This window comes from Chlamydomonas reinhardtii, chromosome 12 (assembly GCF_000002595.2).
Source record: "Chlamydomonas reinhardtii strain CC-503 cw92 mt+ chromosome 12, whole genome shotgun sequence".
NCBI lineage: Eukaryota > Viridiplantae > Chlorophyta > Chlorophyceae > Chlamydomonadales > Chlamydomonadaceae > Chlamydomonas > Chlamydomonas reinhardtii.
In genome coordinates this window covers 7,997,828-8,025,153 of record NC_057015.1, presented here as the reverse complement: position 1 = coordinate 8,025,153, position 27,326 = coordinate 7,997,828, and the positions used below count along the sequence as shown (strand labels likewise).

The window sequence follows — 27,326 nt, the reverse complement described above, 5'->3', positions numbered from 1 at the left end:
CATGGACATCATGCGGAACAAACTGTGAGGAAAGCCCGAAGGTGCAACCGGTAGAGAGCGAATAGGGCCCGACCCTGACCAAAGCACCGCACGTCACACACAAGCACACACGCGCACACACGCACACGCGCACGCCGTCGCTTTGCTGCATCGCATACACTGTCTGTGCGCTATGTTTTCCTTGTGCTCTTTAGCACACACGCACACACATACACACACACGTACACACACACACACACACACACGCACGCACACACACACACACACACACACACACACACACACACACACGCACGCACACACACACACACACACACACACACACACACACGCGGCCCTCGGCAGGTGGTGCTGCCAGCCCTGGGCGGCGCGGCGGCCGAGGTGTCGGCGTGTGCGGCTGGTCTGGGTCTGGCGCTGCGGGCGGTGGAGGCGGCGGTGCTGGGCGTGATGGGCGCGCTGGTGGATATGCTGGTCATACAGGTGCGTGTCACGGAGTGCGTGTGGGCGTGTTGAAAATACACACGGAACAAAGCCGCCGTTGTGTGTGTTAAAGAACACAAGGAACAAACGTTTTGTGTGTGTGCGGGGGTTGTTGCACACGCACTGATGATGCTGGTCTGCCACACACACATGCACGCTTTCGTTTCCTCCCTCCGCTCGCCTCAACAAGGGCCTGCAGCGGCCCCCACATACACACGCGCACACACACGTACACACGCACGCGTCCTACTGTTGGCTCCCCCCTTTTGTACCTGGCTACGACTTCAATTCGTAAACTTAATGCGTGTACCCCCACCCCCCGCTGCAGGCGGAGAAGGTGCTCATGTACGAGCAGCGTGCGGCCGAGTTCCTGCCGGCCGAGTCGGGGCTGGACGCGGCGGCACTGGACCGACCCACGGGCGCATGCCTGCTGGTGTGCGCACTGTTCGAGGCGCTGGGGCGGGTGAGCGACAGCTGCCTCCCTCGCCTGTGCACTCCACGGTTCCGCCTCCACCTCCGCCTCCGCCTCTGCCTGCCCCCTGTCGCCTCTGCCTGTGCTACGCTAGTTTGGCTTGGTTCTGGGCTACAACCCCCCCCCCCCCCCCACACACACACACACACACACACACACGCGCGCACGCACGCCCCCCACCAGGCCTGTCGCGCGCACCTGGACGGCCCCAACCTGACCTCCTGCCTGCTGGACGTGGGCTGCCGCATGCACGCCACCTTCCTCAACCACATGCAGCAGTACTGCTACAACGCCGCCGGTGGGTGGGTGGGCGGGGCCGGGCGGGTGGTAGGCGGGGTGGCGGGGTGGCGCGACGCGGCGGTGGAGCGCATGGCGCTCGTTTTGAGGCTCCTGCGAGGTGTGTGAAGCCATTGCGCTGGCGCGCGCGTCAGTGTCGATTTGTGTAAGCGGCTGTTGCACGGCAGCACGCGATTACCGCGCACATGGTAGACGCGCACGCGACGTGTTTGCATTGGATGTCTTAAACGCTTCCAGCTTCCCGCAACACACAAGAACTGTACCGCATCCCACACTTATTTTGCATGATCCTTTCCGTGTGCTGCCTAACACACACATATACACACTGTCTTTGCGCATTGTTGCCCTTGCGCTCTGTAACACTCACTCTCATGCACACACACACACACACACACACACACACACACACACACACACACACACACACACACACACACACGCTCACAGGCGCGCTGCGCTGGCGCAACGACGTGGCCGCATACAGCGAGGCACTGCAGGTCAGGGGGCGGGGCAAAGGGGTGTCAAAGTCAGTCCCAAGCCCTGGGGGAGGGCTATGTTCATGCGTGAGGCTGCGCACACCGGCACCAGCCATGTGGTGTGTCGCTGCCTGCCTGGGCCCCATCCTCCTCACTCTTTTCGTCTGCACCTCGTATGGTAGTCCGCGCTCTCTCGTTGCCTTTCTTTACCAATACCTATGGGGTATTGTAGTAAGACAAGCCCCCCCCCCCCCCCACACACACACCGGCCCTCCCCCGCACAGGCCTGGGGTCTGGGCCCTGCGCTGGACGGGCGCCTGGCGGCGGTGGGCGGCCTGTGCGGCATCCTGGTGGTGGAGCCGGAGCAGCTGCTGCCGCTGGTGAACGGCACACTGAGGCTGGACCACAGGCGAGTGGGGGCGGGGTGGGGGAGTTGTGGGTGGGTGGAGGGGTGACTGGGGTTGGATTGGGGGATGGGGGATGGGGTTGAGGGTTGCGGGATGGGGACTGGGGTTTGGGTTGGGGGATGGGAACTGGGGTTTACGAGAGCCAAACTCAAATGGGCGCTGGGGATAGGAGCAGCATGGGCTGCGGCAGGTCCGCAGCACCCCAGCCACCCCTCCCCTCCTCCCCCCCCCCCCATGTTTCAACCTTGCCACCCCCTCTCCCTCCCCCTGCGCCTGCCCCTCCCCCCAACCAGGGAGGCCATCAAGTACGTGCGGCTGCGCCAGGACTTCCACCTGGCGCGCGTACAGGGCCGCAGCCTGCAGCAGGTGTTCGGGGAGGACAGCGCAGTGGTGCCGGGGGGAGGCGGCCCGCCCGCGGGGGCGGGGCCCATGAGGCAGGCCTAGGCATGTAGCCCCTGGCTGGGGGGCGGAGGCGCAGGTGGAGGCGTGCAGCAGGTGGTGGCGTAGGTGGAGGCGTAGGTGGAGGCGTAGGTGGAGGCGTAGGTGGAGGCGTAGGTGGAGGCGTAGGTGGAGGCGTAGGTGGATGGCCGGCGCTGAGGGCCGGGACGCGCCTAGGCGCGTGTGCGTGGTGTATGGTATGGGCGCGGTTGGAGGTGGACAAGGCGGGACAGCGCGCAGTGTGTGCTGCGGTGGCCCATGGGGCCATCAATTCCATTCCTGTCAGTCTATAAGCGCGTGACGGGGGTTGTGGGTGTCGGCATGTTCCTGCGATACGGTATTGAGTATGGTCACGCTTATCAGGTTCCAGCAATCCAGCCGACATATGTGCAGTGACGCAGTGTCAGGATGCTGCTGCGAGCCTGCAGAGTCGGAGGCAATGCTGTGGCACACCGTGCAGCTATCGCGATCGACTGCTTGCGCCGCCACACACTGTGGTCCAGCGTGAGACGTGTGCACAACGGTATGAACTCCCCCCGGGGGTGTGAGCGTGCTGTGCCTCCCATGGCCCGCCACAGTCCGCCAGGCGGCACGAGGCGGCTGGGTGGCGCCCGGCTCTGTGCTCTCGCCCAAGCAGCTTATGTTCCCAGTGCCCCCACTGCACAGGCCACACCCCGACCAAAAGGATGTCGTCGTCCAGGATCGAACTGGAGACCTTTCGCGGACGCACACACGGCAGATGTGAGGCGAATGTGATAACCAACTACACCACGACGACTCGAACAGATGACCACATTGCCCCGCAGCGGGGACCGGACCAGACCTACATCATGCAGAGTCGATTTCAACGGAGGACACCCGGGATCGAACAAGCGACCTCACGCGGTGGTACCATGTTGGAGGCCAAGTTCCCGTGCGCTCTGAGGCCGCGGGTGAGTACTGTCAGGGGGCTCCACCGGGTCACTCCCTTGGCCAGCACACTTGGCGCTCTCCCCCCCTCACACACACATCCACGCACAGGTGTTTCGGTCTGGTCCCAGGCGGCCTTCGCGGCCCTAAGGTCACAAGTTCGAGTCGTCGTGGTGTAGTTGGTTATCACATTCGCCTCACATCTGTAGGCTTCGAGCCCCACATGTGCGTCCGCGAAAGGTCTCCAGTTCGATCCTGGACGACGACAGGGTGGCTCCCATATCGGAATCATGGTGTAGTTGGTTATCACACCTGTCTAACATCTGGTCTCATCGGGACCATGTTGGCACACAGGAGGTCTCCAGTTCGATCCTGGATGATTCCAAAACTAGGTTTTGATGCCCAGCTCGCCGCGTGTCGTCTGTGCCCAGAAGGCAGGGCCCGCGGCGCCAGCGGGTGTGGGTGCGGGTGCACACCGCTCCATGGCTCCACGCCACACCACTACACACCATGCCACTCAACTCCATCCCACGCCACTCCACACCCCACTCAACTCCACCCTGCTTCATGCCTTCAGGTGCGCAAGGCACTGGAGGACTGGGCACCGCGCGGCGACTCCAGCTCGGCTTCAGGCATGGCCGCCGCCACTCCCTCCCCCACCACCTCTCCCTCCTCCTCCTCGGGCCCTCAGCGCCTATCAGCGCCCTCAGCGCCCTCAGCGCCCGCCGCCGCCTCCCGCCTTCCAGTCGGTGCTGTTGAGCTCGCCGTCAGCCGGGCTGCGGTTCAAGGTGCGCAGGGGGCGCAGAGGTCACAGGCAGAGGTCACAGTGCGGTTCAAGGGGCGCAGGGGGCGAGATCGCGGCCAGGCCGGAGTTGGCGGGGTTGGCTGGTGGCTGCTGGTGGCTGGCGGCGCGGGCACCAGCGGCACCAGCGGCACCAGGACAATGCAAAGCCAGCTCGGGGAGTCCAAAGGACGAAGGGGGCGTATGGTATGTTGCAATCCCAATGTCAACTGGTAGGGGCGTGGCTCAAAGGGCCAGGGTGTAGTGGTTAGCCCGCGTCATCCTCGCCCAGTGCTCGTATCTTGTAGATGCCCTCAGGCACCCGGCATCTACACATGCGTAGATGACCCTGACCGCGGCATCTACACTTAAGCCCCCAAGCCCCCCAAAACGTCTACGCTTCCCCCATTTTTGCGCCAAAACCGGCCAAAACCGTCTACACTGCGTAGATGCGTGGCACCCAAACCCAAAAAATTTTCTCCGCCTTCGGCGGATTTTGGGCAGATTTCTACAGTGTAGATGGAAGATACGAGCACTGTCCTCGCCCGGGCAACGATACACGCTGTTAACAGCAAGCTACAGCCCTTGCATCGTGCAGCCACAGCTCTAGCTGCCAGTTCGCCGTGTGCACTACTCTGGTCTGTGTCCAAACGGCAGGGCAGGGCAGGGCTCCGTTTTGCGTAGTCGGTACTGCTTAGCTCATTCCGTGGCCCGGCAGTTGCTTGAACGCAACTTCGTCTCTATCGCCCCGAATCGTTTGCCGTCGACATACGGCTCAGAGCATTAGGCCCCAGGCGACATTCCTCGCTGATTGAAGTCCCGCTCTGTTCTGGATCAGCAGACTTTTAGGGTTGTATACCCCTTCGTATGACGTGGTAGTTGTGGTCTGCACTTATACTGGCGTTTGGCGCAGAACCTCCATATTTTTCGCTTTCACCCCATCAACTCTTGTAGAGACTCAAGTGCTGATTGCTCCAGTTGCCCATATACACTTGAGCATTCGCGCCCTCGAACCCAAAAGGTTTGCCGCGCTTTCCGCGCGCGCTTTTCCGCCCGTCGGTCCCGGGAGAGCGCCCTCGCCTGCGCCCGCTCGCCAGTAATCGCCCATAGACATACGGCACACTGCTTCTCATGTCACAAGCACATTAGTGCGCAGTACACGAGCAACACCCACTGTCGCGGATTCAGTTGGGAATTCGGAGGTTTCACGACACGAACTCCTCGCTGTCGCTTCGTAGTCGTTTCCTCCCGCAACGCTTGTTACATCGTATATTGTCCAACTTGTTCACGCATACAGCAAGTCGTTGAGGCCGGAGAGCGAATTCTGCCATACTACCAGTGTCGGCGAGGTGTTACCTGTGACAGGCACAAACAGCGCAATGCGTGGCTCAGAATTTGAGCCGGCCAAGATAGGCGCAGGCCTACTGATCTGGTGCGTGCGGGCCTCGCATATGATGGTTTGCCGACGTTGCGCGCGAGGTCTACCTCGCCTGCCGCGCTTCCGGAAGCCTTTCTAACCCTGTGCCGGTGTTCCGGAGCGGCTAACTTCGGTAGCCAAGCACATGCCCGCAAATAGGGCTCGCCGGTCGAACGATCGCGGACGTCGTTCCGCGCGCGCGCACTCTCCTTCACCCGCCCACCCACGCCGACCCCTTTCCTCGTCGCACGCAGTTGCGAAGGATCGTGCCTGCTGCTGCGCCGCAGCAATGCCGGCGGCAACCCGGGCAAGTGGGGCTTGCCAGGCGGCAATGCCGACTCGGCTGATGCCGGTCTGCTGCAAGAGACGGCGATGCGGGAGGCGGTCGAGGAGCTGGGCGAGCTGCCGTCGGAGCTGCAAGTGTTGGGCTCCGTGCTGACAAAGTAAGGCAGGGTGCAGAGGGCGGCGTCGGTATGCGCGGCATCAAGACGCGGACCGCTCGGCTGGATGTGCACCTGACCGCTCGCGCCAACAATGCTACGTCTCGCGCCTTGACACCTGGACCACCCAAGCGCATGATGTTCTGCGAAACACGCAAGCCCCCGCGTAGCCACACAGCAGCATCTGATTCGGAACCAAAACCCGGCCCCCCTTACTTTTCCCCCTCCATCCTGCAGGCGCGGCAAGGCTCTTCAGAAGCACTACACCGTGTTTGTGGCGTCCATCCCCGAGAGCGCGCGCAGCACGTACACGCCCACGCTCAACAACGAGCACACCGACTGGTAAGACTCGGCGCGGCGGGGCAGGCAGGGGCGGGGCAGGCGGGGCCAGGCCAGGCGGGGCCGGGGCAGGCAGGGGCAGGGCGGGGGCGGGGCCAGGCAGGGGCTGGGCCCTACCTGCATGGGGCTGTGCCGGGGCGGGCGGGGCCAGGCAGGGGCTGGGCCCTACCTGCATGGGGGCTGGGGCTGGGGCGTCGCAGTGGGCATGTCGGGCGCCGGGAACATCCCCAACGCTGAGCGAAGCGGGCAACATGCTCAGGCGCTTGATGGAGGAAAAGGAACCACGTGAAAGTGGAGCTGGTTCGGCAGGGGGGAGGGCGGCTGACTTGACACGCAAGGGGATGTCCGGCTGAAACGCTTCTGCCGCGACCTCAGCCGCCTTTGCGTCGGGATGCGTTGCTCCGTGCGCACTCGTTGACCTTCCGCCCGCCCTGCCCCGTGCTTTAGCTTGGGCTGGTATTTACAACCCACACCATCGACAGCAGCACGGAGCCCTATTTAACCACCTCCCCCCCCGCGCCATTACCGCCAATTGTTGATGCCTCTTTCCGCCCCGCCCTGCTCCACAACGTAGGCGCTGGCTGGAGGTGAGCCACGTCAGCGAGCTGGCGGGCGCCCAGCGCGGCCGCCGCCGGGCCCTGAGGCGCGCCGCCCGCCAGCACCACGCGGCTGGCGCCGAGGGCGAGGAGGCCGAGGAGGGCGAGGAGGGCGAGGGCCACGGCGGCCGGGGCAGGGGCAGGGGTCGCGGACGCGGCCGCGGCCGTGGCCGCGGCCGCGGGCGGGGCCGTGGTCGGGGCCGGGGCCGGAAGGCTGCGGCTGAGGGTGAGGAGGGTGAGGAGGCCGAGGGTGAGGACGAGGCCGAGGGCGAGGGTGAGGGCGAGGGTGAGGCCGAGCATGAGGCCGCTGAGGCCGAGGGTGGGGCCGGTGAGGGCCACGGCGACGACGACGATGACGACGATGACGATGATGATGATGACGAGGAGGGAGCGCCGCCGGCCGCGGCGGCGGAGCCGGCTGAGGGTGCGGATGCGGCGGGCGGCGCGCCCGCCTCCGAGGTGACCCTGCTGCACCCCGTGCTGTGCAACCTGTTTCGCGGCAAGCACGCGGAGGCGCTGACGGCCATGCTGCCGCCGCCGCCCTGATGGTGAAGAGCTGATGTGGTCGGCGTCCGTGTGTGGCGGAGGTGAGACCCGCCGCGGCAGTAGCAGCTGCGGCGGGGTGCGGGGCTGAGCGCTGCTCGCACACTACCGCGTGCGCGCGTTCGGCCGGCTTCTGGCGGCCCAGGCCACGCATGCCGCTGCGGCCGCTGCGGCAGGCGCTTACGTGGGCAGCAGCATTAGCACGTTTATTAGTCGAGCGCTCTTTGATGGCGTGGACCTGTACGACGCGCGCTGCTATAGGGACTCCGCAATCCTCACTAATTTACTGCACGCACGGATGCGGTCAAGGGTCGTACGTCGAGATGTATCTGTATATATGTGTTGGTAGGTGGAGGTACAATTACGAAACGGCGCTAGACTGGATTGGGCAGTAGGGTCGGTGCTGTACAGCATTACGGCGGGCGCGGCTCGTGCAAGCGAGTGCTGTGCAAGTTGGGATGCGCACAAGGCCAGGGACATGCATCACCATGGATCGTTGGTTTTAGTCATTGGCCGGCAGTGCAGGTGAATCTGTTTTTGACGGGTAACCTATATTGCTGAGCTGAATGAATGACTGCGGACGGGGTAGAGTGTGGTAGGGTAGAGTGGAGGCAGTCTATTCCTGTGCTCATGGCACCGCGTGCAATCCAATACTGTGACGGTTTCGCCTCTGGGCCAAAAGACCCCTGAATACCCTGCACGCGCAACGGAGGTCAGTGATACACGTGACGCAACCCAGATTTGATGCACCACGTGCAATGCGTTGCTCGCCAGCCCTACCTACACAACCGAGGCAGCCAGCCAGCAGCACTAACCGCGTTGCCAAACCCTGCTTCTGTCATCAGTTCTGGGGCATGTTGGGCATGGGATTTGTACTATCAAACTGCTTGCCGCGCCGGACTGCCACAGCCTTACCGTTCACGCCATGCCTGCCTCCCGCCATCCACACACAAGCAAACTAGGGACGCGCCGCCCACGCTCGCCGCACCGCACCTCACGACTGCCTCCCGCCATCCACACACAAGTACACTAGGGATGCGATGCCCGACTCGTAAAGGCCCTGCGGGCATCACAGCATCACACACGCTCGCCACAATGGGCGGGCATCCCCCGCACCCAGCCCAACTGAAGAGCGCCGCGGACGTCACAGCAGACAGCACCACACACACTCTCTCCACGCCGCACCTTCGTTCACTCAGCCCCACCATTCGCGCCACGCCTGCCCCCCGCCCTCACACACACACACACACACACACACACACACACACACACACACACACACACACACACACACACACACACACACACATATAAGCAAGTGCACTAAGGTCGCGCCGCCCGCCTCGTAAGGTCGCCGCGGGTGCCACAGCACAGCACAGCACAGCACCACACATCCACTCAGCCTTCCTTGCCAATTTGCCATTCACGCCACGTCTGCCTCCAGCCATCCACACACACGTACACTAGGGGCGCACCGCCCGCCTTGCTCAGCGAGTAGAGCTCCGACCGGCAGGCGCCAGGGAGCGGGGATGTTGGCTTGGAGTTGCGACGGCTGGGTGGCGGATATGGAGCAGCAGGCAGCAGCAGTTAGCAGGGGACCGCAGTCGGTGAGCCGGCCCGCGTGCAGTTGCCCTGGTCGGTGTCCCCAGCAAGTCTAGTGCCAGCAGGAAGGGGGGATCGCTGACCCACTGAACGCCGGCAGCAGGGGGGGCATCACTGAGCACCGGCAGCAGGGGGGGGCATCACTGAGCAAGGGGTACAGTTTTGAAGAAAGCAGGCGGGGGAGAGCGGAGGGTGGAGCTGGAGGCCGCAGCACCACGCCCAGCCTATTGGGTGGCGGCTGAGCACAGGATTGCCTAATAGGCAACTGTGGGGCGAAGTGGTGCCAAGCGCGGGTCCCATTGCAGGAAAAAACGTGTTCCCAGGAGGCGCCCACGCGACGGCACCAAGAACCCCTGGTAGATTGTCCTTCAAGGATGCCGCCACGTCTACGCGCCTATGGGGGGTTCACCGCGTGCCGTCCGAGAGGGTGCGCTTCCCCAGCCAAACCCGCACGCCAAAAGGCAGAGCGGGATACAGACACCGCCAGCGCTCGTATCTTCCTTCGTTCGGAACGAAATTTGCCCCGAAAGGCCTCTGGCGGACGAAATTTTATTGACCTTGACTTGGAATTTCGGCCAAAACGCACGGGATCTTGGGGGGTCTTTCGGCAAACAGACGAAGACATTCTTGGGATTTCGGCCACTTCTGGCCGAAGGACAGGGGGTTCCAGCGGCTACTCCACGGACGAAACCTGCGTGGCATATGGTAAGAAGGCTCAAAGGGCTGTATCTATGGGTGTTGACGGCGCGAGAGTGAGGTTGGGTCGGCGGGAAGCAGGGGAGGAGTGGGCGTGTCGTGTCGGTGTCGACATCGTGCGGTTCAGGGGCGGAGCCCCCGGAAAAATTTTGGGGGTGAACGAAGTGGCGGCAGCCTGTTTCGTCAACTAAACGAAGCCATTTTAAGGAATTCGGCCGCTGACGCCGCCCCTGCCTTCGTAAGATACGAGCGCTGGACACCGCCACTAAATGTACATGTTGACTCATTGACTGGCCCGGGCAACCAGCGTATGAGCATAACGGCACAGGTACAAACAAGCGCAGGGCACCCCGAGTCAGGCGCATCCCGGGTCAGTGGGCCAAGCGGCAAGGGTGAATGCAGGCACGAGGCGCGAGCATGAGTCAAGAATAGAGTGTGTGAAACGCGGAATGCGCGGCGCGGCCAGCCTGCTTGCGCACGACGTGCCGTGATGCCGGAAATGAGGGAGAGGATCGGGGTGCGGCGGCCCGCTCAATCTCCGATACACGCATGATAAATATTCAGTTCGTCTGCTCCTAAATTTACGACGCATCCATACAAACTCGGCATTCCTCAGTGCCATATTACAGAAGATTCCCATGGCGCCACACGTACTTGCCTGGTGCTTTGCATAGTGTACTCCGCCCAAAGCCACGAACCGGCCGTACGCGCAGCTTACAAGCTGGAGGGCGAGGCGGCGGCAGCGGCGCGCGCCAGCGGCGGCCCCGGCGGCAGTCCGGGTCGTGGTGGCGGCGGCGGTGGTGGCGGCGGCGGCGCCGCCGCCGCCGCCAGCTGGCGGCAGTGGCTGTTGCATGACGTGAGCGTGGTCGCACTCCTGGAGCTGGGGCTGCGACTGCTGGCGGCGCTGCCGCCTCGCGACCCACACGCTGTGGGCGTGGTGCTGTCCGTGCGGAACACGCTCCTGGTGCTGCCGCTGGCGGCGCCGGACGCGCTGGCGCCGCGGCTGCCGCGGCTGCCGCTGCCGCCGCCGGGCTCGCCCTGGCGGTCCGACACCCTCCGCGGCGTGTTGCTGAAGTACATGCCCACCTTGGCGACGGCGGGACTGCCCGCGGGCATGCTAGCTGCTGCCGCCGCTAGACGCAACTCCGGGAGCTCGTGGCGTTGTGGAATGTATGGTGCGCAGCTGCACGCGGCGTCTTGCGGCGGCCCGGCCACACGGGTGGCGCTGTCGCATATGACGGCCATGCCGGCCGGCGACGGCGCGTGCCTGGCAGGACCCGCTTTCGCCCTGGAGGCGGTGGAGGCGGTGGTGCTGGAGGCATCGCTGGCGGCATTACAGCCGCTGGGCAAGCAGCAGCAGGAGCGCCCGCAGCAGCAGCGCTCGGCGGGCCCTGTGCTACTCTGCTGCGCCAACCCGCGCTGCACCAACCTGGCGGGGCAGAGTGAGGCGGCGCTACCGCTGTCGGCGTGCGGCGGCTGCAAGGCCGTGCGCTTACCTTACTGTTGTGTTGCCTGCCAATCGGCGCACTGGCGCGCGGGGCACAAGGAGGCGTGTGACGCGCTGAAGGCGGCCGGTGGTGGAGCAGCAAGAGGTGGAGCAGCAAGAGGTGCGGCGGCGGCGACAGGCTAGGCAGAGTGTCATCCGATGCTAGGGCTGTGGCTGCACGATGCTAGGGCTGTAGCTGCACGCCCTTGCTGTTAACAGCGTGTATCGTTGCCCGGGCAAGGATGACGCGGGCTAACCACTGCACCCTGGCCCTTTGAGCCACGCCCCTACCGGTTGACATTGGGATTGCAACATAGCACACGCCCCCTTCGTCCTTTGGACTCCCCGAGCTGGCTTTGCATTGTCCTGGTGCCGCTGGTGCCGCTGGTGCCCGCGCCGCCAGCCACCAGCAGCCACCAGCCAACCCCGCCAACTCCGGCCTGGCCGCGATCGATCTCGCCCCCTGCGCCCCTTGAACCGCACTGTGACCTCTGCCTGTGACCTCTGCGCCCCCTGCGCACCTTGAACCGCAGCCCGGCTGACGGCGAGCTCAACAGCACCGACTGGAAGGCGGGAGGCGGCGGCGGGCGCTGAGGGCGCTGAGGGCGCTGATAGGCGCTGAGGGCCCGAGGAGGAGGAGGGAGAGGTGGTGGGGGAGGGAGTGGCGGCGGCCATGCCTGAAGCCGAGCTGGAGTCGCCGCGCGGTGCCCAGTCCTCCAGTGCCTTGCGCACCTGAAGGCATGAAGCAGGGTGGAGTTGAGTGAGGTGTGGAGTGGCGTGGGATGGAGTTGAGTGGCATGGTGTGTAGTGGTGTGGCGTGGAGCCGTGGAGCGGTGTGCACCCGCACCCACACCCGCTGGCGCCGCGGGCCCTGCCTTCTGGGCACAAACGACACGCGGCGAGCTGGGCATCAAAACCTAATTTTGGAATCATCCAGGATCGAACTGGAGACCTCCTGTGTGCCAACATGGTCCCGCAGAGACCAGATGTTAGACAGGTGTGATAACCAACTACACCATGATTCCAATTGTGGTGTGAGCCACACTGTCGTCGTCCAGGATCGAACTGGAGACCTTTCGCGGACGCACATGTGGGGCTCGAAGCCTACAGATGTGAGGCGAATGTGATAACCAACTACACCACGACGACTCGAACTTGTGTGACCTCAGGGCCGCGAAGGCGGCCTGGGACCAGACCGAAACACCTGTGCGTGGATGTGTGTGTGAGGGGGGAGAGCGCCAAGTGTGCTGGCCAAGGGAGTGACCCGGTGGAGCCCCCTGACAGTACTCACCCGCGGCCTCAGAGCGCACGGGAACTTGGCCTCCAACATGGTACCACCGCGTGTTCCATCACGACCGCGTGAGGTCGCTTGTTCGATCCCGGGTGTCCTCCATTGAAATCGACTCTGCATGATGTAGGTCTAGTCGGGTCCCCGCTGCGGGGCAGTGAAGTCATCTGTTCGAGTCGTCGTGGTGTAGTTGGTTATCACATTCGCCTCACATCTGCCGCGTGTGCGTCCGCGAAAGGTCTCCAGTTCGATCCTGGACGACGACATCCTTTTGGTCGGGGTGTGGCTTGTGCAGTGGGGGCACTGGGCTGGGAACATGTACGGGAGCTACGGCATCAAGCTGCTTGGGCGAGAGCACAAAGCCGGGCGCCACCCAGCCGCCTCGTGCCGCCTGGCGGACTGTGGCGGGCCATGGGAGCACAGCACGCTCACACCCCCGGGGGGAGTTCATACCGTTGTGCACACGTCTCACGCTGGAACACAGTGTGTGGCGGCGCAAGCAGTCGATCGCGATAGCTGCACGGTGTGCCACAGCATTGCCTCCGACTCTGCAGGCTCGCGGCTACACCTGAGCAATACACATCCGGTGGTGTAAGGTATCCCGTACCACGGGAACGCGCCCAAACTCACAACCCCCGCCACGAATGGTACTGCAAAGGCACGCCGCACGCAACAGGCGTGCCGCTGAGGATCCGTGGTAGGCCCCAGTGCCCCACTGTGCCACTGCGCCTCGTCCAACTGCAGATCGGGGACCGACTGTAATCACCGAATGCCTCTTTCACTGCGCCCATGCAGCCTGTGCAGGACGGCTCCATGATTGCTTCGTGCCTCGCTCCGCGTCACGCTCTCCATGCTCACCCCAAATGCACTTTCATGCCCCCTGGCCCATCGCACACGCGAAACTATCCGAACGCCCGCAGCTGGACCGCCACCTTCTGCCCTCCACCCGCATCACGCCCAACACGGCACGAAGACAACAGCATCTGCAGCGCCGCAACTCCACGGCCCCCCACCCCCACCCCCACCCCCGGCACCTCAAGCTTGTATTTCTAATCACTCTCGTTTTCACTCCTCCGTGCCTGCCTGCCTGCCTGCCTGCCTGCCTGCCTGCCTGCGTTGACAAAAAGTGCCAAACTGGTGCAAACCGCGAGCGCCACGTATTATAAATTGCTATTCCCTGGTTGGCCTGCTGCCTGCTGCACTAGTGCTTGATAGCTGGGCGCGACTGGGCACATATGGCGGGCGGTGCCTGTACAAACCGACCCCGGCTATGTCCGGGAGATGAGGCTAGTATCGGAACCTTCGGCCTCAGACGGAGGACGTGGCGTGGCGGCACAGCCCACTTTTCCCTTGCAAGGGAGAGCCACCTTCTCTTGTTAATCACTCTTTCCTCCAAGAACTGCGTTTTCACTCCTCACTCCTCACTCAGTCAAAGCCTTGCCCAGCCTAGCTCCACGCCTCCACAAAGTACCTGCCTCGGAGCTCCAGCTGCCGCACCCACGCCGCCGCGGCCTCCTTGTCCAGCCCGCCGTGCGCCACCGCCACGTCTGCAAAAGCCGCGGCCACGCCTGCCGGCATCTTCTGTGCCGAGCCCGACACGTACACAACCGCCGGCTCCATGGCTGCCGCCGCGGGCGCTGCCGCCTGCGCTGCGGCCTCACCGGCCCCGCTGTGCGCACTGTGCACAGCTGTGGGAGCTGCCGCAGCGGCTGTAGCAGGATTATCAACCGCGGCTGTAGCGGGGGCGGCGGCAGCAGCAGGAGGCAGGCCGTTGAGCAAGCGCCACACCAGCGCGCCGTGCTCGCGGATGCGCTGCGTTACGTACACCTTGGATGTGGGCGCCGCGGCAGCGCCCGCATTCTGCTGCTCCCCGCCCTCGCCCTTCTCCTGCCCCTTCCCCTGCCCCTGTGCCTGCTGCCCCTGCACCGCCTGCCCCTGCTGCGCCTGCTGCTCCGGCGTGTGCCGCGAGAAGGCGGTGATCAGCCCATGCTCCCGGTCCAGCACCCCCAGCCGCCGGTACTCCTCCCACTGGGCCTGGTAGTAGAAGTCGGCTGCGGGGCTGCGGCAGCCGAAGAACAGGAAGCAGGGCGCTGGCGGCGGCTGGCCGGCGGCGTGCGCCTGGCGCGCTAGGGCGCAGCGCTCCTCCAGGAAGGAGCGGAAGGGCGCCACGCCTGCAGGGCCGGGCAGGGAGGGTGGGTGTGGGTTGGTTGATAGCCGTCCGTTGAGAACACAGCGGTGTAAAGCACAAAGTACAAAGTGTCGACGCCCAGCAGGCACAGCAGCTCCCACGTGTGGACCGCGGCTGTGGCGCCCACCTGTGCCGGGGCCGACCAGGATGAGCGGCGTCTGCAGGGACCGCGGCATGCGCAGCGAGCCGCGCTCCGTCCACACCGCCACACGCACCTGCGGAACGCGGGTGGTGGGCAGTGGCAAAGGGTTTGCGAGGGAGCAGACACGTGGGCCGCGTCAATGCCGTAGTGCTCAAGAGGCGAGGGACGGCACGGCGCCCCTCCTGTCATGACACGCCTACGCCCACGTGCCATGCCCACGCCCACGTGCCAATCTCCGCCACCTTCCCTCCTCCCGAATCCCCGCCACCCGACCAGCCCCCTTCCCCAAACCCCCACAAGCCCCCCAAACGTCCACACACGCGCCCACACCCACCTCCTCCCCGCCCTCCTTCGGCTCCAGCCCCGCCAGGTAGGCGCTGCACAGCCCCTGCCGCGACCGCTTGTACGGCGTGACGTACGACACTAGCGCCACCAGCAGCTGCGCGGCAGCCGGCCCCCGCAGGCGCGGGGAGGAGGCGGCGCTGAACTGGCGCGGGCGCAGGTGCGGCGCGGCCTCCAGCAGTCGGGCCAGCGGCGGCGCGCAGGAGCGGAAGTCCTGGAGGACCTCCAGCAGGGTTCGGCCCTCGCGCTGGTTATACCTGCGGGGGGGGGGGTGTAGCCGTGCATGTGGAGAACGGAGTGCTTATATCACGGGGGGGGAGGCAGGGAAAGAGGGGGCATGTTTTACAGACATGGCTACCGTAGTTAAGGAAGTGGTCGGCCGTAGGCAATGGAGGAAGAGCAGACGTCAATGATAACCAGGGAATGGGGAGGGAGAGTGATGGACAGGAGGGGAGTGGCAGCTGGTGGGGAGCGGGCGCGTGTTCGCCCGCCCACCTGCATTTGATTCGGTATTAGCTGGTAGAATAAACCCCACCCCCACCCCCACCCCCCACCCCGCCGCACCTGTACAGGTCGTCTCGGCCATCGGCTGTGGCGAAGTACGACAGCCGCTCGCGCTCGTGCTCCGCTGTGGCTGACTGAAGCAGCACCTGTGCAGCGGTAGCAGCAGGGGGGCACCGGCAGTAGCAGGGGGGCAGCAGCGGTGACGGCGACAGCAGCAGGAAGCAGGGGACGGAGACCGCGTGACGTCTAGACAAAAAGTGTGCATCAGCGGCCGGTTGCTTGCCACACCCACCCGCTTTGCTCTCCCCTCATCCCGCGCACAAGCCCCACCTCGCACCAGCCCACCTCCCACCAGCTCACCAAACGCATGTCCCACCAACAGCACACTACTCCTACACGGTACATAGCCGACTGCCGCCCAGTCCAAACCGTCCAACCCAACCAACCGTGTCATCCCGCGCCACGCCGCGCCCCCACCTGGAACAGGTACCGCCGCGGGGAGCCGCCGCCGATATCCAGGCACCCAGTCACCAGAGACCGAACCCGCGCCGTGAACGCACACGGCCCCACTCCCGCAGCTCCCGCCCCTCCCGCCCCCTGCTGGCCCTGCTCCTGCTCCTGCTGCTCCTGCTGCAGCCCTGCAGTGCTTCCGTCCTGGCCGCTGCCCTCCGCCGCCAGCTCCACCCGCGCCCACTGATCGCCGTCCAGCCCCAGGCGCGTGAGGAAGGCGTCCGCCACCGCCTCGCTTGGCCTGCGAGGAGGCGGAGGTGGAGGTGGAAGCGACGAGCACGTGTCAGGCAGGGCAGAGCGGGGCTGCTGGAATACCGATTGGGGAATGGACACGCTGAGTAAGATCAGCCGTCTGGCGGGCACCAACGCCCAGCGGGTCACGCGGCGGTTGCCCCAGAACACATCGCTGCAACGGGGGGGCCCGTCCAGTGCGGGGGCTGCTGCAGGCGAGGGGCCGGTGACGGCTGTCCCACATCGTGCATTCCCGCGTGCCTCGCACGCTTCCCTCCGTTCAGCACCTCGACCATTCCTGAGCCCTAGAGCGCACCGGCCCACTCACATGGGCAGTACGGAGATGACGTCCCCTGGCTCGTACGACAGACCCGAGCCCTCCAGATCCAGCTCCACGTGCCGCGTGTCCTGGAAGTGGTCCGGCGCCGTGATCCGCTGGTTGCAGACCAGACGAGCCAGGTACGGCCGCCAGGGGCCGTACGACACCGCGGCAGCACTAGCGCTACCGTTACCAGAAGGGGTGCCGTTGGGAGTCTGGGCGGCGGTTATTCCAGCGTCCGGCGGCGCGGCCCCCGCCGCCGCCTGCAGCAGGCGGCGGAAGTCAGTGGCGGCGGCGGCCGCCTCCGCCAGTCGGCAGTGAGCCAGTCTGCCGCCGCCGCCGCCGACAGCACCATCAGCAGGCGCCGTGTCAGCAGCCTGCGCCAGGTACTTTGGCTGCGCCCCTCCATCCTCCATCGCACTACTGCCGTTACTGTCATTGGTGCTGCTGCTACTGCCATTGGCGCTGCTGCTGCAGCCGCGCGCCAGCACAACCGCGGCCAGGCCGCGCACCTGCGGCTGCTCCGCCGCCAGTCGCGCCGCCAGCGCCCGCCGCGCCGCTGCTTCCGCCTCGCCGCCGCGCGGCAGCAGCGTCACCCTGAACTTGGGCGGCCCCAGCTCCAGCAGCGCGTCCTCGGACACCACCGGCTGTGCATGGCACACGTGAAGGATTCATCCGGGTGCTGTTCACATCCACAGCGACACTGGCCCCAGTCCCAATATCCCAAACTCTGCAACAACATGATGGGACCGCGGCCCTGCGCCCTGCCCCTGCATGCCCCCGCTCCCCACCTCGGGCACGCCGGCCGGCAGGGGGCTGACCACCCGCAGCGCCGGCCACAGCCGCGTCAGCCAGGGGTCCAGGGCCGCCTCGAAGCCGCTGGGGTGCTGCAGCACGTGCACGTAAACAGCAGGCAGGCAGGCAGGCAGGCAGGCAGGTGGGAAAAGGTAGATGCAGGTGAGACAAGCTGGGGAAACGGAAGCAGCGGGCGGTGCAGGGGCGGCAGTCACGCGTGCGTGCGGGGGGGGGGGGGCGCAGGCAGTGGGGCGGTGGCGCACCTGGTCGTCTCCCAGCCCCCGCTCCAGAAGGGCCCGGGCGCCAAGCCCCTCCAGCCGCCGGTCCAGCTTCTTGGCCATCACCTGACATGATAGGCGTGCGGCAGTAGCAGACTTGCGTGACAGAGGTGAGACAAACGTGAGACAGACGTGAGAACAGATGGCAGTCATCTGTGTTCCCTTGCTCCCTCCTACCCTTCCCCCATCCTGCTCCTCACGTTGTACTGCGGGTAGCCCGAGTCGCCCAGCCCGAACACGCCGAACCGCAGCCCCGCCAGCGAATCGGGCGGCAGCGACTTGCGCAGCAGGAAGCGCCAGAAGCGCCGCATGTTGTCCGGCGGCTCGCCCTGGAGGTAAGGGAGGGGAGAGGGGAAAGGTGAAGTGAGGGGACAGGCGGCGTTGGTTTGGGTTCAGGGCCGATGGCAGGGGCCGAGGGGACGGGCCCATGGGAGGAGTCGAGGGAGGGAAGTGCGGATGCGTTGCAGGCACGGGGCGGCAGCGTGGCGGCGGTAGAACAGTGGACCATCAGGGACACCATCAGGGACACCAGCCAGTAATGCATGCCCTACGGAGAGCCCAGGAGAGGTGGAGCGGACGGGGCTCACCTGGCCTGTTGTAGCGGTCACAAACACCACCAGCGGCTCCGCGGGCAGGCTGGTCACGTCGTAGCTGTCCATAGCCACCACGCGCGGCGAGTACAGCCGCAGCCGGGCTTCCCGCCCAATGCGCTCCGCCACATCCTGCGGCGTGGCAGACGAGTGTGCAGGTTGGCCTTAGCAGGTTCCGGCGTCCGTGATTTGTTATACAGCTGTCAAAAACCTCGAAACTACATCTTGCTGGCATAAAGACGCACAGCCGGAAAAAATAGGAATGTCATCCGCCGCACCTGCGCGTTGCCTGTCTGTGAGCCATATAGAATGAGAAGTGGATTACTCATCGTCGATTGAATGTTTACAGGAAAACAACAACGCGAGGGGTACACAGTTCTCAGACGGTTTTTGTCATGACACGAGCCCATGTCGACTCGACGACCGTAAGAGAACCCCTAGAGCACAGCGCTGTTATGTAAAGGCTCGTAGCATCACATATCATACATCATCTGCTTGATCAGCGCAAAGACCTGCGAGCATCAAATCATAACTTGAGGCAAAGATGGCGTTCATGCCCCAGTCCATTCAGGATGTGCAAAAGGTGAGCTAAAGATGCCGTCGATACCATTGGTGTTACTGCCGGTGGGGCCTCCGACAAACCATGCTCACCGACTCGCCATCGCTCGTCGCTCAGGCGGTCGAGAACATGATTGAGGACCTCCAAAAGACGGTCCTGATGCCGAAGCAGAAGGAGGCATTCCTATGCTGCGCCAAGTGCTGCGACTCGGCCGGGGGTGCTCGGGACCTGGAGGCGTGGTGCGTGTTGGAGCTGCGGCGGGGGCATGCGGGACAGCCGGGGTTGACGTTATCGGGCCGCCGTTCCAGGCGCACTGTCGCAAGCCCTTGGTCCATGGGGGATGTGCAGCTTTCACCTCGGATGCTAAACTCTGCTCCCTCAACACGCTGTGCCTGAACATGGTGCCGGCTGCTTTTGTACCCGTGCAGCGTGCAGCGCTGCTCGCAACCCACCGCGGAGAGCCAAAAGGTCATCCAGCAAGCGCTTGGAGACTTCCAGGTGCGTAACAGCTGTCTCACACGAACATCCGCCTGTATGATGGTGGCGTGCTGTCGCGGCGTGCGGTGGTTGCTGTCGGTGGGGGAGTGATGCCAGGGCCGATCTAGGTGACGCCAACTCGGCCCCGCTACACGCCCTCACGCTTGACGCCCTCACGCACATTTCCACTTTCAGGAGCGCTTCCAGCGGGCGGCCATGCGGTGTCAGGATGAGGTCAAGGTGAGTGCTCATACGGTAGCTCGTCGCACCTTGTCTTGGCTGTGGGGGGTACTGCAAACCTTTTAACGTCACACACATCGCATGGATGTGCCGTCAACACATCTTACGGCCTGCTGGTACCCGGCATCACTGTCAGTTGGAGTCGCCGCCAGCGCTTGTTCCGCCTTTTTATTCTTCGCCCTGACCCGCCTGACCTCATGCCTTTTGTCTTCTGCCCCGCAGGACCAGTTCGGCTTCGACCCGTCCCAGTCGGACCAGATGCGCGCGCAGGTGCGGGGCGGCTGCTGCATGACGGCCACTGCGCCGGAGCCGGGGCCGGCATAGCAGAGGGGGCTAGCCATCCACGACACACAGTTGTGAATGAAACACAAGCGGGGACAGAGGGGAGAGCTCGGAGAGAATCCACATTTCGGTGCCGTAACGTTTTCTAGCCAGGGTCAGGGCATTCGGTGCCACCGCCACTTCCACCGCCACTTCCTGCCCAGTCAGCCCGGGTGCCACGCTGCCTTTTTGCCGCCAACCACTGCCCACCACCGGCCACTTATGTGCAGCCTCACAACCCTTCACCCCCACCATCCCACCTCCATCTCGCATCCCTCCCACACCTGCCACACCCGCCTCTGCAGGAGAAGTTCAACAGCTGCATGGAGCTGTCGGGCAAGGAGTTTCTGAGCAAGGTGCCCAAGCTCAAAGCCGACATGCTGGCGGCGCTGCGCCGGCGCTAGAGGGCAGGAGGGGATAAGCCCAAGCCGGCGCTGGAGGGGAGGAGGGATAAGCCCAAGCCGGCGCTGGAGGGGAGCGAGGGTTGCATGGTCCCATCATCAGAAAGCCGGATGGAAGGCGGCGAGCTGGGTGCATGCCTGGGAGACGTGGGTAGCCTGCATGGGGAGGCGGCGAAGCAAGGCAGGAGCGTGAACGAGCGGAGCGGGGGCAGCACATGGTGGGCGTGCTTGGAAGTAAGTGAGCGGATTTTACGTCGTTGGAAGGGTCCGGGCGCGCTGGGGCTGGAGCACGACGAAGGGCCGCCCGGCCAGGGCGGCAAAGGGATGTTCTTTCATTTCATGGACGGAGTTATAGTGCTGACTGCCTGTTGGTCTGGACTGATGCACGATTCGCGTGAGATCTAGGGCAGGATGACGGTTGCAAGGTACTCGCCTGCACGTCGGACTGCATCGGGTGAAAAAAACTTGGGTCTCTAACACCATTGGCGGCATACAATGTAAGAATGGACTGCTGTTTGCTGGACTGCGGATCCGACTGCAATCCGTTTCCTCGTGGCTGGCTGGCTGGCTGATGCAAGCGAAGGCCCCACAAACCAGGTCCCGAGCTTGGGACCCCATGCTGAAACACGCATCAGCGCATGAGCTGACTGTGCTCCCCTTCCTCGAGTCCGTCTGACTGTCACCTATACCATAGCTCCAACACACCAAGGACCCCGCAATACCGTACTAGCAGCCCGTACCAGATTACATGACTGGTTGTCGCCCGTGGCGCCCTGCCACCGGCATCCGCACTCGGCACGAGGCTGCACCCAATGTGCACGCCCGTCCGTCCTCTCGCACTAGTTGATAATCTTCTCAATGCTGTGCCAGCACACTAACAGGAAACCCTCCACCAAAGATTCCAATAGGCGTCCGACTGGTCTCCCCACCGCGCATAGCGCATCTCTCAATGCAACGCGCATCCCGAACTGCCGTTCTGTGTAGCTCGTTCTTGTGAAGAGCTATCTCCTCATCCGGCCTTTGCGCTTGCTACACTGCTGCTGCCATCGGCTCATACGAGGAACAAACATCAAAACTCCCGCATGCCCCTTGCCAGCGTGCTAGCACACCACCACAGGGTGCCAGATCTCTGGCCAATCCCTAAACGCAGTATCCACGCGCTCCTGCTGTGATCTAGTCTATTCACTCGTGTCCATTCCGTCATCAAGTCAAGTCTGCTACGCAGTGGCTGCGACTAACGCTAAGGCCCACAGACGCGGATTTGGGTCTGCATTTCCGGCCCCAGACTCACTGCTGACACTGGTCCTGACACCGCGGTCAGTCAGCACACGCAACATACACACACACGTACACGTACTCACACACGCGCCCATGCACACTCCACTGACACCAGTTCGTATTAGCAACTCCCCTCGCGAGCCAGCTTACGCCGCCACGCCCGACTTGGAGGCGAGGGCCTCGTTAATCATGCGAATGAGCTCGGGCTTGGCAGCCAGCTCGAGAGGCTGCTTGCCATCAATACCCTTGACGGTCGGGTCAGCACCCGCCTTCAGGATCTCCTGCACCTTGGGAGTGTCGTTCTCACTGCACGCCAGCAGCAGGATCACGTCGATCGGGTGCAGCCCAGAGTTGAGCATCGCCTCCATGCGGTCATAGGTGCCCTCCGTGGCCAGGAAGCCCATATAGTTGAAGTACTGCTCCACATCGTCGTAGGTGTACTCATCGCGACCCTGGCTGCCGACAATGCCAGCGGCCTCGGAATCAAAGCCGTTCTTGCCGAACTTGAAGAAGTTGGCAGTCACATTGCGGGGGGCCACCGGGGCGAAGCGGGCGCCCGAGATATGGCGAGAAGATGAGCACTGGCGCGCATGGCGCACAGTGCGAGCCACGGTGGCGCTAGCGCGCGAGGCAAGGGCGATGCGCTGCATTATGGTCGAGTTTGTGGGGGATGCGAGTGGAGTAGATCTTCGTGTGTAGGGTGAAGATTTGCAGCGTATGTATGAAATTGAGCGCAATTCCGGGCTTTGGTATGGACGAATTTGCGTTCCGCTTGCATGGATGCAGAGATTGCCCGCGCTTTGCTTTCCGTCCCGAATCAGCCCGCTTGAGTTAAGATATATCAGCAGCATGACGTGAAATAAGCTGTAGATTGCAAACGTGAGCGGCGTGCAGCAGACCCCCGACGATTAAGCTTCGCTTGCGACCCACTTTGGCTTCTCTATCAATTTCGTTTTATACAAACCAACGCGTAAAACTGTCATGCTTCGACAGCCAGGGAGACAAAATCCGGGGGAACACCGGGTACATCGCCTTTTACATCTCGGAGGACTGGGCCGGAGACCCAGCCGTGCTAAGGCGAGTGGCATGGGGGCACCTCGTTTGAACTTTGTCCTGAAAATGTGGCCAATGGCCCCTGTCGCGCGACACATGGCCCGGACAGGGTCGGGTGTGGCAGGGTTCCGTGGGGTTTGCCTCATTGCGCACTGTTTCTAGCTACCATTACACACGTCATGCCGGCACAAAATAGGCGCCCAGCAACGGCGATGATTGATACTCTTCATTCAGAACCTTTGAACCCTCGCTCCCTCGCCCTGCAACTCCAGCGCGCGCAACATCAGTGCCCCTGCTCCTGCTCCCCACCCACATCGCAGGTACTAGCTAGGCCCGCTGCGCGCTCGCATGGCGCACCCACACATAACCCCTAACCAGCCACGCGCCGACGCGAGCCGCTGTCAGCACCTGCAGTCGCTGCCTGAGTACTTGTCCCTCCACACCGCCGGGTTCTGATGCACCAGGCTGTAGCGGCACCCGACCGCGCCGCCCTGGCAGCTGCAGCCCGTGGACTGCCGGTCCCACTGCGGGCGCCGGCGCGGGAGGGCGGGGCGGTACGGGTGGGGCGGGGCACAGGACAGCATCAAGCACCCCCCGGGAGAATGGATAGCGTGGTAGTGGTATGGTGCAGGCTGGTTTTCCTGTGCAGCGAAAAGGCGAGTCGGCGTGCGGTGGTGCGGGGGCGGCAGCCAACCAGCCTCTGCCCCCAAGTTTGGTGCGGCTATGCTACGGTAGGTTGTACAGTCAAATGGTATGCCCAAATGGCCCACCATAACACCAAGTGTGCTCGTGCACGTCAATCGCGCACACAAGCCTCAGCACGCTCTGCCCAACCGCTCACCTGGGCGCAGCACAGCGCTCGGGCCCTCGCGGTGCAAGGCGGCGTGTCAGTCGGCGCCGCGCCGCCGCCGCCAATCACAATGCTCCGGACACCCGGAATGGCCGTCTCGGACTTTCCGGGCTTTGCAGCAGGCGCAGGGGCCGGTCTGGACGTCGGCCCGGGGCCCGCCGCCCCCGGCGGAGGACCGGCAGCCATGGGGCTGCTAGGAATGGACGGGCTGGGCGCCGCCGGTGAGGGAGCTGGCGGCGATGTGCGGCCGCTGGGTGGCGACACGGGGCCGCCGCCGGAGGCGCCGCCGCTGGCGGCGGCGGGACCTGCCGCTGGCGCGCTGGCGGCGGCGCCTGCGGGTGGCGGGCTGGCGGCGGGACCTGCCGCTGGGCAGGCGCCGCAGGGACCCTCCACCGCCGCCAGGGCGTGCGCGAAAGCGGCAGCGGTGGCGTTGCCACGGCACTGGCAACCGCTTGGCTGTTGGCGGCAGCCGTGCCACCTGTGCGTGTGTGGAGGCTGGGCTCACATAATGACAGGGAGAGGGGTGAGTCCAGAGCCGTGGTGGGCTGCCAAACACACGCCACCAACCGCCTGTTCAGGCCCAGCCCAGTCCTGCGTAGCACGCACCCGTGGAGCAGGCGTTGACGGAGGCAGAGGCGGTGGCGGTGGCGATGCTCTCTTGCAGGGCCTCCGCCCGTGCCGCCGCCACCGCCTGGGAACAGTTGCTGGTGGCGGCGGCGAAAGCGTCTGCCTCTGCGCGGGCGACTGCGCGGGCGGTGGCGGTGGCGGCAGCCGCTCCGCTGGCGCAGCCGCTGCCGGAGCCTGGGTAGGTGGGGCGGTGCAGGCCGCAGTGCAAAGCAACGGCGGCACAACGAGGCGGCGCAATGTGCAAGTGCAGGTGTAGGTGAGGCGTGCACGTGCACAGATGAAGAGCCTCTGTGCATTGGCGCTATCGCCCCTCGCCCGTTAACCATCCACGCCGGCCCACCCGTTCAACAGCCTGACAGCCCGCCTACCCACCACATAAGCACCCGGCATGCAAGCACGCACGCACGCACGCACCTTTGACGGTGACGGTTGCGCTGGTGGAAGCGAAGGCCCGGGCGGTGGCGTTGGCGACGGCGGTGGCCAGCGACTGCGCCACAGCGGCAGCTGAATCGCCACCACAGACCTGTGGGCACAGGTGAGTAGGAGCAAAGCGCATGTATGACAATGGGGTGGGGCCCAGCAGGTGGTTGGTCCGCATGCCTGCAGGCAGCGGCGGCGGCGGCGCTGTGAATCCCGCACGGCCGCACGGCCCAGGCAAGCACACAACCCTGTCCTAGCTCCCGCAGACCACGCCGTGACGCAACTGCCCGCACGTGGCACCTGCCTGTGCAATGGCGGCTGACACCGCCTGAGCGCTGGCGGCTTGGTTCAGGGTGGCCGAGTTGGACTGAGACACCGCGGTGACGGAGCCTGCAGGGCGGAGGGTGAGTGGCGTGGGGGTGTGGGGTGTGGGGCGGGCAGGTATGCACCGGTACGACACGGTACCACCGTTCGTTTGCCTCCTACTGCCGCTGCTGCTGCAACGGTGCCGCGTGTTGGCTGGCGGCAGTAGGCTAGTAGCTGAGGAGCTGGACGTATGCATGCGTGGGTGCACGGGCAGCCCAACCTGCCCGCTCCCTCCCCCGCTCGCGCCCCCATTCGCTCACCTCCCACCGACTGTGCCGCTGAGTTGGCGATGGTGTTGGTGTCACCTCGGGCCACAGCGTCAGTCAGGGCCCTGGCGGCGGCGGTGGAGGCGGCGGCGGCTGGAGAGGGTGGCGGCGATGGAGGCGGTGGAGGCTTGGCGGCGGGTTTCGGCGGCGGCGGCGGAGGCGGCGGCGGAGGAGGCGGAGGAGGAGGAGGAGGCGGCGGTGGGGGCTTGGCGGCAGGTGAAGGCGTCAGCAGCTTGGCGACAGAGGGTTGTGGGGCGGGGTTGGCGGCGGCTGTGGGTGCTGGCGGCGGTGGCGGCGGCGGTGTCGTCGAGGCGGCAGGGGCGGGGCCACTGGCTGCTGCTGACGCCTGCGTCCACAGTTAGTTTGATTGCACAGTTACCCGCACACAACGCTTGTGTAAGGTTATCAAGCCACGGCAACTTAAATGGGCAAGTATCTGCCAAGTCGTGCCCGGCCGCGTGAAGCACCGAAACACGTCATGTGAATGCGCAGATGGCTGGATGGGACGAGCTGGCAGGCTGGCAAGGGGGGGGGGTAGATGAGCGCCAAGGATTACAACACAGCTCGTGTTACGGCAGCGGGGTCTGTGCGGAGCTCACCCACCCGCCCTCCGCCGGCTGTGGGGCTAGTTGCGGTCGGCAGGGCCTGCGTGCTTGTGGGGGCAGCCATCAGCCATGCAGCACACGGTACGAACTATGTTAAACCGAGCACAGCACGCAAGAAAACCCAGCACAACACAAGACTCTGTGCAACACATGTACGACATGAACGAACACACAGACACACACAGACACACACACCTGCGCGTGTCTCTTCCCTTGTGTTTCCTAACACATCACCTGCGCGAGCGCTGTTGCGTTGGCTCCCTGCTGCGTCACCGCCAGCGACACCGCCTGCGCCACTGCGGCGCTGTTGCCTGAGGCGGCGGCCACCGCCAGCGCCCACGCCACCGCAGCGGTGTTGCCCTGCATGCACAGCGGGGTGCGTGCGCGCGTGTGTACGTGCGCGCGCACATCCCGTGTCAATTGCGCGTAGTTTGTCTGAGCTATGGAACCTAATGGAACCTCGCTTTCAGCTTAATTCGTCACACTCTCAGGCAGCAGACGCTCGTGCATGGGGGGGGGGGCGGCTGGGTAGCTGCGGGTCGCGAGTTGCACGCGTGTCAAACCACAAAATTGGCACACACGCCGACCTCTTTTGTGGCCAGTGCGATGGCCCGCGCCGCCGACTGCACGTCCCCCGCCGCCAGGGCCTGCCCAATGGCGGCCGCCTCTGCACTAGCGCCGCCGCCGCTGCTACTGCCGCCACCGCCGCTGCTACTGCCGCCACCATCGCTGCTACTGCTGCTACCGGGGGCCGTTGCCTGTAAGAGGCTGCGCCCGGCGGGCCGCGTGTCGGCGCCATCTCTGGTGACCATGCCTGCGACAAGACCTCACAAAGGCAGGATTCCAAGTAAAAGGCAGACGCACCTAGTGAGGCACTACAGCTTGCCACCTGCTGCCGTCGCTCGCTCGCCCATGCTAACGCTCGATCGAGCACGGCTTGCGCCCAAGCCCATACCTTGGACAACTAGCGGCAGCAGCACCAGCAGCACTAGCACCAGTGGTCCCGATGGCGGCGGTGGGGCCGCCGTCGCCACTCGGCCTTGACGCATGGGGCTGCTACTGCCGCGACTGCTACTGCCGCCACTGGTGCAGTATATGTGCCGCAGAATGAGTGTGCGCGGCTACAAAAACCTTCAGAACTGAAAGTGACGGAACCGCATTACCGCACACCTCGCTGCTTTTCGTGCGCCCGCCCTCCCCTGCCGGCAGATGAACCCATGGGACGTGGGGCCTGTTGACTAACTGCACTGCTGGCCACTGATCAGCTGCGTGCGTTGTGCCTTGCCGAGACCTGAGC

General features: G+C 64.5%; 8 protein-coding genes across 10 annotated transcripts; 5 read left to right on the top strand and 3 right to left on the bottom strand.

Annotated features, from left to right (window-relative positions):
* Positions 1 to 58: 58 nt before the first annotated feature.
* CHLRE_12g551801v5 (uncharacterized protein) lies at positions 59 to 3,044 on the top strand. The gene is made up of 7 exons (XM_043069005.1): positions 59 to 193; positions 346 to 480; positions 809 to 943; positions 1,136 to 1,250; positions 1,697 to 1,746; positions 2,010 to 2,134; positions 2,426 to 3,044. Exons 1-7 carry the CDS (start codon positions 173 to 175, stop codon positions 2,574 to 2,576), a joined length of 732 nt encoding a protein of 243 aa, XP_042918983.1. The 5' UTR covers positions 59 to 172; the 3' UTR covers positions 2,577 to 3,044.
* Positions 3,045 to 4,998: 1,954 nt separating this feature from the next.
* Positions 4,999 to 8,259, top strand: CHLRE_12g551800v5 (uncharacterized protein). Its single transcript, XM_043069004.1, has 4 exons — positions 4,999 to 5,692; positions 5,932 to 6,120; positions 6,355 to 6,459; positions 7,031 to 8,259. Exons 1-4 carry the CDS (start codon positions 5,640 to 5,642, stop codon positions 7,596 to 7,598), a joined length of 915 nt encoding a protein of 304 aa, XP_042918982.1. The 5' UTR covers positions 4,999 to 5,639; the 3' UTR covers positions 7,599 to 8,259.
* Positions 8,260 to 10,168: 1,909 nt separating this feature from the next.
* CHLRE_12g551852v5 (uncharacterized protein) lies at positions 10,169 to 13,034 on the top strand. The gene is made up of 3 exons (XM_043069008.1): positions 10,169 to 10,302; positions 10,607 to 11,500; positions 11,913 to 13,034. Exons 1-3 carry the CDS (start codon positions 10,290 to 10,292, stop codon positions 11,999 to 12,001), a joined length of 996 nt encoding a protein of 331 aa, XP_042918981.1. The 5' UTR covers positions 10,169 to 10,289; the 3' UTR covers positions 12,002 to 13,034.
* A 132-nt stretch (positions 13,035 to 13,166) lies between these two features.
* CHLRE_12g551850v5 (uncharacterized protein) lies at positions 13,167 to 18,938 on the bottom strand. The gene is made up of 11 exons (XM_043069007.1): positions 18,845 to 18,938; positions 18,564 to 18,698; positions 18,177 to 18,305; positions 17,962 to 18,042; positions 17,695 to 17,790; positions 16,913 to 17,550; positions 16,321 to 16,594; positions 15,904 to 15,989; positions 15,332 to 15,596; positions 14,983 to 15,070; positions 13,167 to 14,838 (listed from the first exon to the last, which is right to left on the bottom strand). Exons 1-11 carry the CDS (start codon positions 18,893 to 18,895, stop codon positions 14,114 to 14,116), a joined length of 2,568 nt encoding a protein of 855 aa, XP_042918980.1. The 5' UTR covers positions 18,896 to 18,938; the 3' UTR covers positions 13,167 to 14,113.
* A 97-nt stretch (positions 18,939 to 19,035) lies between these two features.
* On the top strand, positions 19,036 to 21,077 carry CHLRE_12g551900v5 (uncharacterized protein). The gene is made up of 6 exons (XM_043069009.1): positions 19,036 to 19,149; positions 19,243 to 19,364; positions 19,554 to 19,623; positions 19,798 to 19,842; positions 20,065 to 20,112; positions 20,469 to 21,077. The coding sequence occupies exons 1-6, from the start codon at positions 19,111 to 19,113 to the stop codon at positions 20,565 to 20,567; spliced, it is 423 nt and encodes a 140-aa protein (XP_042918979.1). The 5' UTR covers positions 19,036 to 19,110; the 3' UTR covers positions 20,568 to 21,077.
* Positions 21,078 to 21,296: 219 nt separating this feature from the next.
* CHLRE_12g551950v5 (uncharacterized protein) lies at positions 21,297 to 22,551 on the bottom strand. Its single transcript, XM_001694083.2, has one exon. The coding sequence runs from the start codon at positions 22,490 to 22,492 to the stop codon at positions 21,989 to 21,991; it is 504 nt and encodes a 167-aa protein (XP_001694135.1). The 5' UTR covers positions 22,493 to 22,551; the 3' UTR covers positions 21,297 to 21,988.
* Positions 22,552 to 22,675: 124 nt separating this feature from the next.
* CHLRE_12g552006v5 (uncharacterized protein) lies at positions 22,676 to 25,836 on the top strand. Of its 3 annotated transcripts, XM_043069015.1 has the most exons (7): positions 22,676 to 22,919; positions 23,216 to 23,626; positions 23,747 to 24,268; positions 24,363 to 24,550; positions 24,724 to 24,907; positions 25,059 to 25,196; positions 25,476 to 25,836. In XM_043069015.1, the coding sequence occupies exons 3-5, from the start codon at positions 23,834 to 23,836 to the stop codon at positions 24,749 to 24,751; spliced, it is 651 nt and encodes a 216-aa protein (XP_042918976.1). In that variant the 5' UTR covers positions 22,676 to 22,919; positions 23,216 to 23,626; positions 23,747 to 23,833; the 3' UTR covers positions 24,752 to 24,907; positions 25,059 to 25,196; positions 25,476 to 25,836. The 3 variants fall into 3 exon arrangements, with proteins under 3 accessions (XP_042918976.1, XP_042918977.1, XP_042918978.1); XM_043069014.1 differs by having other exon boundaries at positions 23,360 to 23,626; positions 23,747 to 24,628; XM_043069013.1 differs by having other exon boundaries at positions 23,747 to 24,628.
* Positions 25,837 to 25,964: 128 nt separating this feature from the next.
* On the bottom strand, positions 25,965 to 26,945 carry CHLRE_12g552005v5 (uncharacterized protein). Its single transcript, XM_043069012.1, has 2 exons — positions 26,617 to 26,945; positions 25,965 to 26,389 (listed from the first exon to the last, which is right to left on the bottom strand). The coding sequence occupies exons 1-2, from the start codon at positions 26,839 to 26,841 to the stop codon at positions 26,252 to 26,254; spliced, it is 363 nt and encodes a 120-aa protein (XP_042918975.1). The 5' UTR covers positions 26,842 to 26,945; the 3' UTR covers positions 25,965 to 26,251.
* Between the last annotated feature and the right edge of the window lie 381 nt (positions 26,946 to 27,326).

What these genes read in the sequence shown, in the direction of transcription:
- CHLRE_12g552005v5 (XM_043069012.1), bottom strand. Translation starts at nt 26,841, where the DNA reads ATGGTCACCAGAGATGGCGCCGACACGCGGCCCGCCGGGCGCAGCCTC. An exon ending in TCGCACTGGCCACAAAAGAG is followed by an intron (nt 26,390 to 26,616) that starts GTCGGCGTGTGT and finishes CTGTGCATGCAG; the next exon opens with GGCAACACCGCTGCGGTGGC.
- CHLRE_12g551850v5 (XM_043069007.1), bottom strand. Translation starts at nt 18,895, where the DNA reads ATGAGTAATCCACTTCTCATTCTATATGGCTCACAGACAGGCAACGCG. An exon ending in GGGGGCTGGGAGACGACCAG is followed by an intron (nt 17,791 to 17,961) that starts GTGCGCCACCGC and finishes CACGTGCTGCAG; the next exon opens with CACCCCAGCGGCTTCGAGGC. An exon ending in CCTGGTCGGCCCCGGCACAG is followed by an intron (nt 14,839 to 14,982) that starts GTGGGCGCCACA and finishes CCGGCCCTGCAG; the next exon opens with GCGTGGCGCCCTTCCGCTCC.
- CHLRE_12g551852v5 (XM_043069008.1), top strand. An exon ending in AAGAGGTGGAGCAGCAAGAG is followed by an intron (nt 11,501 to 11,912) that starts GTGCGGCGGCGG and finishes CTTGAACCGCAG; the next exon opens with CCCGGCTGACGGCGAGCTCA.
- CHLRE_12g552006v5 (XM_043069014.1), top strand. Translation starts at nt 23,834, where the DNA reads ATGGCCGTCTCGGACTTTCCGGGCTTTGCAGCAGGCGCAGGGGCCGGT.
- CHLRE_12g551801v5 (XM_043069005.1), top strand. Translation starts at nt 173, where the DNA reads ATGTTTTCCTTGTGCTCTTTA. An exon ending in TGGATATGCTGGTCATACAG is followed by an intron (nt 481 to 808) that starts GTGCGTGTCACG and finishes CCCCCGCTGCAG; the next exon opens with GCGGAGAAGGTGCTCATGTA. An exon ending in TGTTCGAGGCGCTGGGGCGG is followed by an intron (nt 944 to 1,135) that starts GTGAGCGACAGC and finishes GCCCCCCACCAG; the next exon opens with GCCTGTCGCGCGCACCTGGA.
- CHLRE_12g551950v5 (XM_001694083.2), bottom strand. Translation starts at nt 22,492, where the DNA reads ATGCAGCGCATCGCCCTTGCCTCGCGCGCTAGCGCCACCGTGGCTCGC.
- CHLRE_12g551900v5 (XM_043069009.1), top strand. Translation starts at nt 19,111, where the DNA reads ATGGCGTTCATGCCCCAGTCCATTCAGGATGTGCAAAAG. An exon ending in GCTCGGGACCTGGAGGCGTG is followed by an intron (nt 19,365 to 19,553) that starts GTGCGTGTTGGA and finishes GTACCCGTGCAG; the next exon opens with CGTGCAGCGCTGCTCGCAAC. An exon ending in GGTGTCAGGATGAGGTCAAG is followed by an intron (nt 19,843 to 20,064) that starts GTGAGTGCTCAT and finishes TCTGCCCCGCAG; the next exon opens with GACCAGTTCGGCTTCGACCC.
- CHLRE_12g551800v5 (XM_043069004.1), top strand. Translation starts at nt 5,640, where the DNA reads ATGCGTGGCTCAGAATTTGAGCCGGCCAAGATAGGCGCAGGCCTACTG. An exon ending in GGCGCAGGCCTACTGATCTG is followed by an intron (nt 5,693 to 5,931) that starts GTGCGTGCGGGC and finishes CGTCGCACGCAG; the next exon opens with TTGCGAAGGATCGTGCCTGC. An exon ending in AACAACGAGCACACCGACTG is followed by an intron (nt 6,460 to 7,030) that starts GTAAGACTCGGC and finishes TCCACAACGTAG; the next exon opens with GCGCTGGCTGGAGGTGAGCC.